Source organism: Oryctolagus cuniculus, chromosome 1 (genome assembly GCF_051225735.1).
Source record: "Oryctolagus cuniculus isolate XC-2025 breed Fujian yellow rabbit chromosome 1, ASM5122573v1, whole genome shotgun sequence".
In the NCBI taxonomy this organism is placed as follows: domain Eukaryota; kingdom Metazoa; phylum Chordata; class Mammalia; order Lagomorpha; family Leporidae; genus Oryctolagus; species Oryctolagus cuniculus.
Window position 1 is genome coordinate 18,994,460 of NC_142867.1, and position 13,771 is coordinate 19,008,230.

The following is a 13,771-nucleotide window of genomic DNA, read 5'->3' on the forward strand; positions in this document are numbered from 1 at the left end:
TCCACCTTGCGGCGCCGGCACACCGGGTTCTAGTCCCGGTCGGGGCACCGGATTCTGTCCCGGTTGCCCCTCTTCCAGGCCAGCTCTCTGCTATGGCCAGGGAGTGCAGTGGAGGATGGCCCAGGTGCTTGGGCCCTGCACCCCATGGGAGACCAGGAAAAGCACCTGGATCCTGGCTCCTGCCATCGGATCAGCGCGGTGCGCCGGCTGCAGCGGCGGCCATTGGAGGGTGAACCAACGGCAAAGGAAGACCTTTCTCTCTCTGTCTCTCTCTCTCACTGTCCACTCTGCCTATCAAAAAAATAAAAAAAAAAAAATAAAAATAAAAATAAAAAAATAAAAATAAAAAAAAAAAAGACACCACTTGGGATACCCACATCCCATTCAGAGTGCTTGGTTCAAGCCCCAGCCCTGATTCCAATCCAGCTTCTTGAGAGGCCTCGGGGGATGGCTCAAGTACCTGGGTTTCTGCTGCTCATATGGGAGACCTAGGTTGGGTATGGGCTCCTGGTTTCAACCTGGTCTAGCCCTAGCTATTGTGGGCATTTGGGGAGTGAACCAAAGGATGAAAAATCTAACTCTCAGTCTCTCTCTCACTGCCTTTTGAATAAAATGAAAAAAAAAAAACCATAAATATTTAAGGGGGGGTAAGGAAGAGCAAGCAAAGGCAGAATCCAGTTTCCTTGTCAATCTAGTGCCACTGTCTTTGTGTACTCTTTTCATTAGAAGCGAATCATCAGGTGCAGCCCACACTCAAGGGGAGGGGATTTAGACAGATGTGAGTACCAGGAAGCAAGGATCATTGGGACAGGTGTTATCCCTTTAAAGACTGAAACTAATTTCTCATCACTTTTCCTCTAAAGACACAAAAAATCCAAGTTCACTGATCCTGGAATGGGGAACCTGACCTACAGCAACCCCTCATACCGAACTTCTACTCAAGAAGTGAAAATTGAAGCGGTCCCGAAGCCGGCCATGTACAATCAACTGTGCTATAAGAAAGAGGTAAAATTTTAAATGTTTTTGGGGGTTTATCTTTTGGTGGGGGGAAGAAGGAGGGATTATGCTTTGGTTGCCTAGGGAGATCAGTAGAGGCTACGGAGTAGTCTCATCTGCCGTTTTGGAAGTTAGAGTGAGCAGAAGAACGGAATGTGGAGAGATCTAGAGTCTTTGAGGGGCCCTAGTAGAGTGAGGTGAGAAATCAGCAGCAGAAGAGTTAGATCTGAAAGCAGGGAGTGTGCGTCTCCTTGCCAGGAGATACTTTTCCAGGCTCATGGATTCTTTCCCTCCTGGAATTGTCCTTCCCTGGCTGTGAGGCTGTGCCCCTTTGAAACAAGGGGGTTTTCCTAAACAGCACTCACAAAATCCAAGAACTTCCGGGCACCCCTTTACTAGCCTCTCACCCAAGCTGGTGGCACTTATTTCTGGGAATGGCTAGATTTTTGCTGTCCTTCCTCTTAGCACAGATGTAAGAGAATTCTCTAGAATTATGAAGGTTTATGTATTTTTTTGTGTGAACTCCTTTGTCACTTCAGTAGAAAATTATTTGCTGAGTATTTAGGCATGAAAAATAGTCTCATTTCCTATAAGCCATCAGTAGCCTTAGGTTTCAGATTTTCCTAGTCTGATAGAACCCTTGTATTTTTTTTAAAAAACCTTGAAATCTTTCATCGTGAGTTATTCCTTCTGAAGACCCTAGAGTCAGTATGTTTCTGTGCCCTGTGAGTTCAGTCAGAACCTGGCTGCAGAACTGCAGGGCTCTCCTGCATAATGATTACACTTTACATAATTAAGGATGTCCTCTCTGGATCCATGAATTCCCTTGTTAAAAAAGCTTCCACTACAGTCCAACAGAAGCTGCAGGGATAGCTGGGAGTTCTAGGAATGGTAGACCCCCACCTCAGTGTCTTCAAGAGAAAGACTTGGCAGATTCTGGGATCCTGGAGTGTCTGCGACCCCAGAAAAGAACCACGATGAGGGCCATAGATGAGAAGGGAAAACTGGGTGACCGCTCTCTCCTGTTGTCTGCTTCTTCCTCAGCAGCTCTTGCACCCCCCTGATAGTCTTTCACCCTTTCTCTTCTGATTTCCTCTTGATTTCAGGTACCTGTTGCTGTGTGTTTGTAGACGGAGTGGTGTCCCCCAGATTGCTAGTGCTGCATCCCCCACCTCCTCCTGACTTACCCAGCGTGGCCCTGATAAAGACTGCATGGCCTGCATCTTACCTGACCCTAATCTCAGCCTGGAGGGTGTGCTTGACGAATGGGCATCTCTGTGTGTGCTTGTGTGCTCCGTCTCTCTGCACGATCAAGGGAGATGTTGCTTTCCGAGCGCAGGGATCATGTTTTATATTTTGTAATCATCAGAGCCCCAAGCACGGTATCCTGCTTAATGTTGAATTGGAATTAATAACAGAGAACAGCAGTTGCAGGGCTCTTGGCAGGAATGCTGGCCCAGGGACAGATTCCAAGCTAGGATGCGCTTTCCTCTGAGAGTGGCAGCATGTTAGCTGCCATTGAGGAACCCATAAAGGGGAGGCCTGTGCAAAACTCAAGGCTGTGCTTGGAACAATCCCAGGTTGTTTGGGAACGGTCTCAGGGCTCGAGAGAGCAGAGCCAGAAGGACCTCCCCCAAAAGGTTATGGGTTATGGAACCCCACTAGATTGACATTTAGAACCCAAATAAGAAGATGTTTCTAGAGCCCTTCTTAGTTCCCAAGTTCTCACCTTAACAGAATTAGAAAGAAAAAATAGTTAAGAACTAGCACAAATAGTAGTTTAAAATCCTGAACAGATGCGCATTTAATTACTTTCGTCATTTGCTTTTGGTTATTTATGTCAGCTTGAAGTCCCATTAATAAGCCGCAATAACAATGTAACAATAGCTAACAAATTTTGGTGCGTTTTATGCCAGGTATCCTAACAATTGCATTCCACGTATCACCTTGTTAAACCCTGACCACAGTTGATTGGGAAGTGTGGAAACTGTGATTCTCCCCACACTGCAGATACGCAGACTGAGTTTTAAAGACATTAAGTAATTAACCCAAGATGACATAGCCAATATGTAGCTGATGCAGGACTGGAAGCCATGGTTTTCTCCCCTTCCTGTATGATAATCAAAGTATTCACCATAGCTGCTCCTCTCCTTTTATGCTAGGCCTCCTATTTGAGATTTATTCTGTCCAAGTTTCCCCATCTGTTTGTGGGATCTTTGTACTCTTCACACCCATGCTTACCTCACCTACTTCCTTTTTTAGTTCACCATGAGATCCTTTGTAGAAAGCCGACCGACTGACCATGTCTCCCCACTCTCACCCTAGGGAGGGCCTGACCATAACTACACCAAGGAGAAGATCAAGATCGTAGAGGGAATCTGTCTCCTGTCGGGGGACGATGCTGAGTGGGATGACCTCAAGCAGCTGCGCAGCTCCCGGGGGGGCCTTCTCCGGGATCACGTGTGCATGAAGACAGACACGGTGTCCATCCAGGCCAGCTCTGGCTCTCTGGATGACACGGAAACAGAGCAGCTGCTGCAGGAGGAGCAGTCTGAGTGTAGCAGTGTCCACACTGCAGCCACTCCAGAAAGACGGGGCTCTCTGCCAGACACGGGCTGGAAACATGAACGCAAGCTCTCCTCAGAGAGCCAGGTCTAAATGCCCATGCTCTCTCCCCTGCCTGCCTGTTCCTTCTCCTTTATGAACTTAATGGTCCTTGTGCTCATTTGTACAGCAGGCCCCCTTCCTATGTGCTCATCCTCCTCCTCCTCCTCCTCCCACCCCATAATTGCTCCCAAGTCTTCCCTGGGAGCTGTTTGGCACCTGAGTCCATAACTACCTGGGCACAAGAAATGATGGCACATGTCAAGAGATAGACCTGGATTTTACCATGAACCTCACTGCTGTACTCGGTCCTGGGCCCCCTGAAACGGCTCAGTAATGATTCCTCATCAGTGTAGAGCTCCACCTCCCCTACCCTTGGTGCCCTCACTGCCTGCCCCACAGCACTGATGTAGATGACGGCGCAAGACTGCACCCTCCCCCATCGCAGCTGGCATGACAGCTTCTCCAGGAGAACTCGCCCACCAGGGGCTGGGACGGGGTCATGGGTAAAGAGGAGGGTGAAAGGTAGAGGCTGAGAGAAGAAGGAAGAGTCAACCCAGCCGGTCTGGGCATCTGGGAAACCCACAGCCTCAAGTATATTGGTGACAGGGAAAAGCTTTTGGGGGCAGTTGGGCCTCAGTGTCCTGTCCATTGCTGGCAGTGGATGCTATTCTTGTCCTAGGAGTCAGTGTTTCATCAGCTGTAGATACTGGTGAGATGTGAGTGTGGCAGAAACTGTTGGAGAATACTTGGAGCTGTTGTCTATCCTCAGAGGTCTGGGGCCCCTAATACACAGCTACAGGCTGATAGGAATTCCCTCCTGGAGGCACCACTGGCCAGGACCTTCCTGAGTCTTTCCCTCTAAGTAAGCAGGCTGTGAGGCGGTGGCTTGGGCGAATGTTGGCCTTTGGGGTCTGAGTCTTAAATGTCTAAGCAAAGCTCTGCCTCAGCCATACAGCATCCCCCGTGAGCTTTAATATTCTGCCACTCTCTCCCCCATTCTCTGGGGTTCTGACAGAAGAGCCCCCAAAACGATCTTTCAGAAAAGGACCAGAGGTTTTCATCAATGATCAGGAAGAGCAATTAAAGACTTGGGACACCCGGGTGTAAAGAGAGGTATCCATGAGGTTGAACCTCCTTTGTTCCTTATTGAGTGCTCAGGGATCTAAGTCAGTGGACAGCCAGCCTGTGGCTCTGGGCTGAAGCTCCTATTCCAGCTGTCTTCTCAGCAAAGTGACCGACTTCCCACGCTGAGATGCAATTACCTGGCTCGTGTCCATTCACACCAAGGCATGTGTCAGGGAAATTGAGATTTTTTTTTCTGCCCTAAAAGTTCTCCCTAGCTTTTTTTTTTTTTTCTCTAATATTGGGAAAGGGGGTGTGGGGGGGTTAGTTGGCTTTTTTTGACCTAGCCTTGTGGCACCAGCAATATCCAAAGTCTCGTGGTGAGAAGGGCTAAATGAAGATGCAAAGGGGTAGGCGAGGAGTTGAAAGGTTAAAAAGAAACATGGAAGAAACCACCTTTTCCAGCCCAGGGCAGGAATTCTTTCCAGGAATTAATTCTCTCCAGGATTTAATTTTAATTAGCAGGAGAGTGACAGGGGCTGAGAATGGAGGGGAGGGCTTCTAAAGGAAGTTTCTTAAGTTGAAAGATCTCCTGTGGTTATTGGTATTGAGAAATCAACTCCAACCATGTGAGTGAAAAGGGACAAGAGCCGATGTTTGCCAGTCAGTTCTAAAATGGCGAGAGAGATGCCAAGCCCTGAGCCCTGCTCAGTAGAAGGCTCCAGCTTGGGGCCTACCCTTAGAGCTAGGCTAGGCCAAGAAGATTTCTCCAGCGCACAAAGTGAGAAAGGTAAGGTGCCACTTCCAAGGGGAAAGGGGACATTTCACACTTGATGAGGCAGTAAAAGAAGGAGCACTTTGAGTCCTCAGATTTGCCATTGGGACGGAGGAGAAAGTAGAAAAGTGACATTTTCTTAATGAGAGAGGGGGAAAGATCTTATTGCACTTGGGCTGTTCAGAATGTAGAAAGGACATATTTGAGGAAATATCTATTTGAGCACTGATTTACTCTGTAAAAAGCAAAATCTCTCTATCCTAAACTAATGGAAGTGATTCTCCTGCGCTCATGTGTAATGGTTTTAACGTTACTCACTGGAGAGATTGGACTTTCTGGAGTTATTTAACCACTATGTTCAGTATTTTAGGACTTTATGATAATTTAATATAAATTTAGCTTTTCTTAATCACCTCGCCTGGCTTGGAGTCATAACTAATCCTGCACCTGCTGAATGGCAGACCCATGCTGTGTAAAACCTGCTTGCAGCTATCACCTCTGAGTCCCCAAGGGTGTGGGGACTCTGAAGAGCCATGAAGGCTGTGAGGTTCCTGTGGAAGTTTCAGCTCATCCTGAGAGGACAACTCGAGACCAGAGTTCATTGACTTGGAAAACCCTCATATCCTCTGGAGGAGGGTTGACGGGTTTCATCTTGAAGACCGACTCTGGTTGGCAATGTCTGCTTGAGGTCCAGTGTACCCTCACTGGGGGAAGTGTCATCTCCTTTGGAGCCCGGATGGCAATGCCATGGCACTTATACCATGTATCTTCCAGTCTTTGAGGACTTTCGTGTCACAGAAATTGAGTTTGCTTTGCAGCAATGTGCTGAAAGATGGTGACAAGGAGGGCTGATTCCACTCCCAAATCTGTCACCAGCTCTGTTTGGTCTTTGTCAGCTTTCATAGTTACTCTGAGAGTAGATCAAATGATCACTAAGATTGCATTTATTTTAAAAAGCTGTCCTCTCATAGCTCATCCACTACATCTCAAGACTGGAATGGGAGTTGGGGGCGGGGGGATCCCTTCTCCAGTGCTATAGACATGCTATTCCTCAAGGAAAACAGGGAATCATGCTAGTTTCAATACGTGATATAGAAGTTGATGCCAAGTCTCAATAGTTGATTTTTGTAAACCATCACTGTCTGTTCCCATTCATTCATCTCCTCCTATGGACACCACCCATCTGCCCATGCCTAAACAGGAAAGACACAGCTCTGGGAGTCTGGTAACATCACTACTATCCCTCCACACACACAAAAGCCAAAAACCTGAAGCATCTTGTGTTTAAGTGATAAACTATGTGAGTATCAACCGCAGTGTATAATTTGCCCAACTGTGGTGAGGGGGTCGGTGTGCTAGGACAAAAGCAATGGAACAGCTCGAGGACAACCGTCCCTCTCATGCCCACTATTCTCTTTTGGGGAAATGCATACCCCCACCCAAGAAAAAAAGTCATCTTGGGGATGAACGAGGGGTTGAAATTTCCCTTTCTGGCTCTCTGGATATAAAACCTGAAACTCATAAGTAGGCAGAAAATGGGTCAAATTCTAACAAACAAGACATACCGTCAAACTAATGGCATTCAAAATAGCCACTGCCCTTCAATTGTACAAAGAAATTGGAACCTAAGAAGAAAAGACCTTTGGCACCCCCAGAAAAACAGGAATTGAAGCTTTCACCAAACTGAAACATGAAGAACACAAAGGCAATGATGCCTAGCAACGTCGAGGAAACATCTACACGAGTGGAAGGTGCTTAAAGCTCCAAGTGTAATGCGCTGACATTCAAGGGTAGCCAGCAAGCTTTGGTGCCCTGATTGATGAGCATAATGAAAAATGTGATTGAGTCCTTTTATGACTTAAGAAATGGCCTATGTCTTTTCTTCATATGTAAAGATGACTCAACTGATCCACTTGATAGGATATGTGTGTTTGGAGTGTTTTAGGCAGTCTTTGTTTTGAAACATTCCCTCATTCACCCATTTATTTTTTCTCCAGATCATTTTCACATTAACCAGCTGGCAGAAGCCAGCAGAGCTCAGCACAGGAAACAGATATTTCCTGTCAAGTATCCAACTCACAAATTTGGACTCCTTGACATGACGTTAAGACAGATCAAGGGGTACAGCAGGTTAGGCCTCTGCTTGGACACCTGCATCCATGGTTCAAGTCCCAGCCACTCTGTGTCCGCCCCAGCTTCCTGCTAATGTGTCCTGGGAGACAGTGGGTGTTGGCACAAGTGCTTGGGCTCCTGCCACACATTTGGGAAACCTGGATGGAACTCCAGTCTCCTGGCTTCTGCCTGGCCCAGCCTTGGCTGTTGTGGGTATTTTGGAGAATGAACCAGCAGATGGAAGACATTTTCTCTCTGCTTTTCAAGTAGTTGAAAATAAATAAGCATTAGAGAGAGAGCACGTGGGCAAGCAAGCTACTCTATTGAAAAACAAAACAAAAAAACAGATCCGACAGCCTAATTAAGGGTCTGAGTTTAAACCCAAGGGCTAAGTTAGTCCCAGGCTGCACAGTTGGCTTATGTCATTTTACGAGAAACAGAGTAAGGAACTTGTACATATCCTGCCCTTCCCTGTGGTTTTCTCTTCAGCTCTTAAAAGCATGTTGATAGCCAGTTAATGGGGTCCCTATCTCTCCCATTCACCTTCCTCCGTGGTGGGGCTGATGCTTCTGTGGTCAACGTCCTTGGACAGCCTGCATTTGGGGGCTATGCCAAGTGGAAAAATGGGCAATGAGAAAAGAAAAAGGTTACTTATTCCTTTGTTCAACCAGAACCTATTAAATGCAACCGAATGCAAGCTAGGATAGGCCTTGTAATCTTGGGGGCTAAGTAAGGCATTATAATCTATAACTATTTGAGATTTGTATTAATGGCACCACTGCTTTCTCCAGGTAATAATGCAGGGGCACCTGGACTGAAAGTTACAAGGACTTAATCATTGAAGCTGCTCATCTTAGGCTGGAAATATGGATCCATGGCCCTTGGTAGGCAGAATGCAGCTTGTGATTACAGTAGAAGGAGTACTGTCCCAATATTAGCAGGCTTCTCACAAATGCCTAGCACAGTTAGCAGCCACAATGTCTGACATTTGTTCCCTGCTTCTGGTTGCAAGAATACAGTGTTCACCTCGATATCTGATGTCCACGGGGTAGCACTGTCCTGTGAATATACTCCTTATGGAGAAGAACCCTTGAGAGGCCCTTGCAATAAGCAAGGCACACATAAAGCTAATAAATGCACAGGTAAAGTGCTATTCGATGATAGTCTTGGGTTGCAGAAGATGACAAACATTTATTGAGCACCCACCATGGGCGAGGTACTGTTTCAGGTTTCTAATTGGTCCCTTAGGATCTGCCCTTCTGTCCTTCATTATCTGTCAGATTTCATCTCTTACTGTCCCACTCTGCCTACTCCTCTGCTCCAGGTACACTGGCCTCCCTGTTCCTCAAACCTGTCGGGCATGTTCCTGACACTGGGGCTTTGTGTAGCTGTTCTCTCAGCCTGGCCCTCTCTTCCCCTAAATATATTCCTAGCTAACTTTTTTGCTTTCCTCAAGTCTTGGCTCAAATGTAATCTAAATGAAACCTGCTCTGGCCACCCTTTTAAAAATTATCATTTTTCCAACTCTACTTCCCTTTTCCAACCTACAACTCTACTTCCCTTTTACCCTGTTTTATTCTTTTTCTCTTTTCTCACTATGCACATTACTCAATAGCATGCTTTAGAGTTTATTTATATGTGGATTTTCTGTGTTTCCTCACTATAATGTGAGCTCCATGAAGAAAGAGAACTTTTGAGGGGAGGGGACTACTTTGTGCTCAAAACAGTTGCTCCACATGCTAGGTGCTTAATAAATATTTGTTGAATGGCTGGAAATTGATATCTAATAGCCACCTTCTAGTAGGACTGTACTTAAATCATTAAAGACAAAAAGGGGCTTTGCCATCTTGTTCTGAAACTATTCCAGGTCCCACACTGCACGCATTCCTTTTTTTATTTTGAAAGTATTATTTATTTGAGAGAGAGCTCCCATCAGCTGGTTCACTCCCCAAATGCCAGCAACGGCTTGGGCTAGACCAGGCTGCAGCTGGGAACCAAGAACTCTGTCTCCTCCATGAGTGACAGGAACCCAGTTACCTGAGCCATCCCTGTTGCTCCCTAGGACTGAAGTAGCAAGAAGATGGAGTCAGGAGCCCAAGCGAAATATTGAACCCAAGTACTCTGATATAGGACACAGCCATTTTAACCACCATTCCCCTGTACAGATCCTTTATTGAGCGAATTCCAGGTTACTATCACCTTTTCCTTAAATATAATTTTCATTACTTTATTTCCAGTAATTTTAAGCTGTCATTGACAGATAACAGAAGACTATTGCTGTACACCCCCCACCCATTTCTCAAAGGTTACTGTGAGTATTTTGCTTTGACTGATGCCTGTCCTTTCCCTTCATACCTGTCCCCATCGCCTATCACTTCAGCCCCTGCCCAGAAAGGGAGCCTCTGTGGACTCAGCCATTCTAGGGCACTGACTTCCATACCTACATCACTGGAGTCTAAATCTATTTTCCCAGCCTCCATCCTTTAGTATCAAGGCCTACTTAGATGATTCCACTCGAGTGTTTCATTGGTACCTAGAGTAAACATGTCCAAAAATAAGCTCACCTTCCCCTTAAGGCAAACTTCACCCGACGTTGTATTTCCATTTGGGCAATCACTGCTCTCTGAGTCCCTAGTCTCAAATCTTTGCTTCATCTCCCTGAAGGGGACCCACCCTTGCTGCCACATGTAACATAGTTGGTTGCCAAATCTTTCTGTCTCTCTTGGATCCATCTCTCTTTCTGGAATCTCTTCTCATTCTTTCCATTGCAGTTCCTTCATATCAGACCCCAAACTGGTCTCCCAATCTAACCCATGTTCGACAACCAAGCTTATTGATTTTCCTAAAGTGCAATTCTGATTTTCTTACTCTCTGGCTCAGAAATATTTGATAGCTCCCCATTATCTACTTATAGATTACCAATTCCTTGCCCTGGTATTCAAGACTCCAAGAGGGGCCGGGGCTGTGGCCTCAAGTGGGTTAAGCCCCTACCCACAGTGCTGGCATCCCATATGGGCTCCCATTCAAGTCCTGGCTGCCCCACTTCTGATCCAGCTCCCTGCTAATGCACCTGGGAAAGCAGCAGAAGATGGTACTTGGGCCCCTGAACCTATATGGGAGACCTGGAAGAAGCTCCAGACTCCTGACTTCAGTCTGGCCCAGTCCAGCCCTGGCCATAGTGGCCATCTGGGGAGTGAACCAGCAGATGGAAGACTTCTCTGTCTCTGACTCTCCCACTCTTAACTCTGTTTTTCAAATAAATAAATCAATATTTTAAAAAAAGAGAGAGACTTTCTAAGAATTGCTCCTAACCTTCTCTGTTAATCTTGTGTTCTATTTCCCAAAATGAACCCTGTCCTAAAATCAAAGGCACATGTTCAATCCCTTACACACAATGTACTTTCTTTTTTTATTTTTATTTATTTGACAGAGTTAGACAGTGAGAGAAAGAGACAGAGAGAAAGGTCTTCCCCCAAATGGCCGCTACGGCCGGAGCTACGCCGATCCGAAGGGAGGAGCCAGGTGCTTCTTCCTGGTCTCCCATGCGGGTGCAGGGGCCCAACCACTTGGGCCATCCTCCGCTGCCCTCCCGGGCCACAGCAGAGAGCTGGACTGGAAGAGGAGCAACCGGCACTAGAACCTGGTACCCATATGGGATGCCGGCGCCGCAGGTGGAGGATTAACCAAGTGAGCCACGGCACTGGCCCCCCACACAATGTACTTTCTTGTCTCTGTGTCCTTGCTGGTATTTTTCTACTATAAGACATTCTCCCTGCTCCAATGGGGGAAAAATGTTAATGGCATAAATGCTTGGAACACCAGCATTCCACATCTGAGTGCCTGAGTTTCAGTCTCAGCTCCACTTCCTATTCCAGCTTCCTGCTAATGCACACCCTGGGAGGCAGCAAATGATGGCTCAAGTACTTGAATCCCTGCCGCCCACAATCAAGATTGAGTTCTGGTCTCCTGGCTTCCACATGGCACAGCCCCAGCTGTTGTGGGTATATAGAGAGTGAACCAGTGGGTAGTAGATCCCTATTTCTCTGCCCTTCAAATAAAAAATGGAAAAAAAAAGGTTCCCTATTGATGGACATGTAATTTCCTTGGTTTTATTTGCTGTCTTAAGCGATGCTGCAGTAAACATCCTTGTATATTTTTCTTTGTGTAACTCTATATATCTGTAGGATAAATTCCTAATAGTGGCATCACTGGGCCAGAGATTACGTATGTTGACATTCTAGGAACTGTCAAACTGTCCTAAAAGTTTACACCAATTATATTCTTAGCAACGAGGATGGCATTTTTTCCTCCAAATTTTGACTATCTTTTTCATCTTTACCAACTTGATAGATTAAAAAATAATTTTACTGGGGCCGGCGTGTGGCGCAGCAGGTTAACGTCCTGGCCTGAAGCGCCAGCATCTCATATGGACGCTGGTGCAAGACCCAGCTGCTCCACTTCCAATCCAGTTCTCTGCTATGGCCTGGGAAAGCAGTAGAAGATGGCCCAAGTCCTTGGGCCCCTGCATCTGTGTGGGAGACCTGGAAGAAGCTCCTGGCTCCTGGCTCCTGATTGGCGCAGCTCTGGCCCTTGCGGCCAATTGGGGAGTGAACCAGCAGATAGAAGACCTCTGTCTCCCTCTCTGCCTCTCCTCTGTGTAACTCTGACTTTCAAATAAGTAAGTAAATCTTCAAAAAAATTTTATTTACGTCCATCTTTTAGTCTTTGGGTAATCTACTTGTCCTTTATGGGTAATCTACTTGTCCTTTAAATTCCACATTAAAAATCCCCCCCTCCCAGGTTGTCCCCTATCAGTTTTCTCTTCACTATTCATCTGTAGCTTTCCATTCGTATAGTTCCCATTTCATATAGTGACTGGTCTATATGTTTTATTCCTCTGACCACTACCGATCATAAATTCCTTGAAAATAAGGACCTGATTTTATTCATAGAAAAGTCCAAGGAGGGCCGGCGCCGGGGCTCACTAGGCTAATCCTCCGCCTGCAGAGCCGCGGGCACACCGGGTTCTAGTCCTGGTCGGGGCGCCGGATTCTGTCCCGGTTGCCCCTCTTCCAGGCCAGCTCTCTGCTGTGGCCCGGGAGTGCAGTGGAGGATGGCCCAGGTGCTTGGGCCCTGCACCCGCATGGGAGACCAGGAAGGGCTAAACCAGAATTTGAGGGTCATAAGCCTGTCATTTAAATAAAAGTAGTATGAAGCATTTGCAGAAACCAATTACAGTTCCTAAGAGCCTTTCCCAGACATGTAATGTGTTACGGAAAATCCTCACATTCCGCTGGTAAAGGAACCTGCGTTATTCCGTTGCACAGATGAGGAAACCAAACTGCAGAAGACGCACTGAGGGGAGGGATGTGTTCCGAGCAGGCTCGCGGCTGGAATGCGGAGTGCTGGCTTCTCCATTCGCATCCCAGCAGCCCTCTGGCTTCCCTCACAATCAGTATGTGGGTGAATGAAAGGGCTCAAGATACTGTCAGGCGTTGACAGCAGCTTACACATCTGCAGTTAGACAAAGCAAACAGACTGATGGCCGGGGACGCACAGCTGCATACACGCTTCCCGCTCCTCTTCCCGGGGTCGACCGCAGCTTTCGCGGGAGCTACCAGATCCCAACAGGAGCCCCCCGGTGCAGGGTCCTCAGGGACAACCGGCTGCGCGCGGCCCCCTTAAGGCTGCGGGTGGCGCGTGCCCACAGTTCTTTCAAATGGACCAATAAGAGAGCGATGGGCGGCCCACCGCGGACCAATAAACGGCCAGGACACTGCGGGGTGTGCGCGGCCAAGCGTTTTCAAACGGCTTAGAGCAGGCCGCTCGGTTTTGACCCGGCGGAAGTGAGGGGGCCGTGGGTCTGACCCGCTCGCTTAGGCCCCGGCATTCGGGCGTCGCGCGCGCGCGAAGTGGGGTTTCTGACTCCTTCGCTGGGGGCTTCTGGACGCGCGCCTCCACTGCCTCACGAACCCGGTAGGTGTGAGGCGGCGAAGCGGGGCGGAGGCCAGGAGACCCCGCGGATGGCGGGGCGGGGTGGGGGTGAGGGGCGTGGGCGCTCGCGCGTGGCAGCGAGGGCCGGGGCAGGGTTCCGGGTGCTCGCAGAGCGCCGCGGCTGGGCGCGGGCGACCGTGTCCCGGGTTCGCGGGCGGCGCAGGGCCGCGCCTGGCGGCTGAGGTGTGCTGGGGCGGGGGCCCTGTAGAACGCCGCTCTCGTAAT

The 13,771-nt window shown here is 47.9% G+C and overlaps 2 protein-coding genes across 7 annotated transcripts in view; both read left to right on the forward strand.

Annotated features, from left to right (window-relative positions):
* The window catches only part of LRP4 (LDL receptor related protein 4), a 54,790-nt gene extending 48,938 nt beyond the window's left edge, over positions 1–5,852 (forward strand). For 2 of the 5 annotated variants that reach the window (XM_089327057.1, XM_089327061.1), the window contains 3 exons: positions 864–1,005; positions 2,044–2,102; positions 3,322–5,852. In XM_089327057.1, coding sequence (XP_089183183.1) covers positions 864–1,005; positions 2,044–2,085 — 184 coding nt within the window. In that variant the 3' untranslated portion in view covers positions 2,086–2,102; positions 3,322–5,852. Of the gene's footprint in view, positions 1–863; positions 1,006–2,040; positions 2,103–3,321 lie in introns of all 5 variants that reach the window. The other 3 variants (XM_070071003.2, XM_089327059.1, XM_089327053.1) reach the window with 2 other exon arrangements.
* Positions 5,853–13,341: 7,489 nt separating this feature from the next.
* CKAP5 (cytoskeleton associated protein 5) overlaps positions 13,342–13,771 on the forward strand; it is a 113,019-nt gene continuing 112,589 nt past the window's right edge. For both annotated transcript variants that reach the window (XM_089327065.1, XM_008270443.5), the window contains exon 1: positions 13,342–13,528. The gene's annotated coding sequence lies outside the window, so the exon portion shown is untranslated. The remainder of the gene's footprint in view (positions 13,529–13,771) is intronic.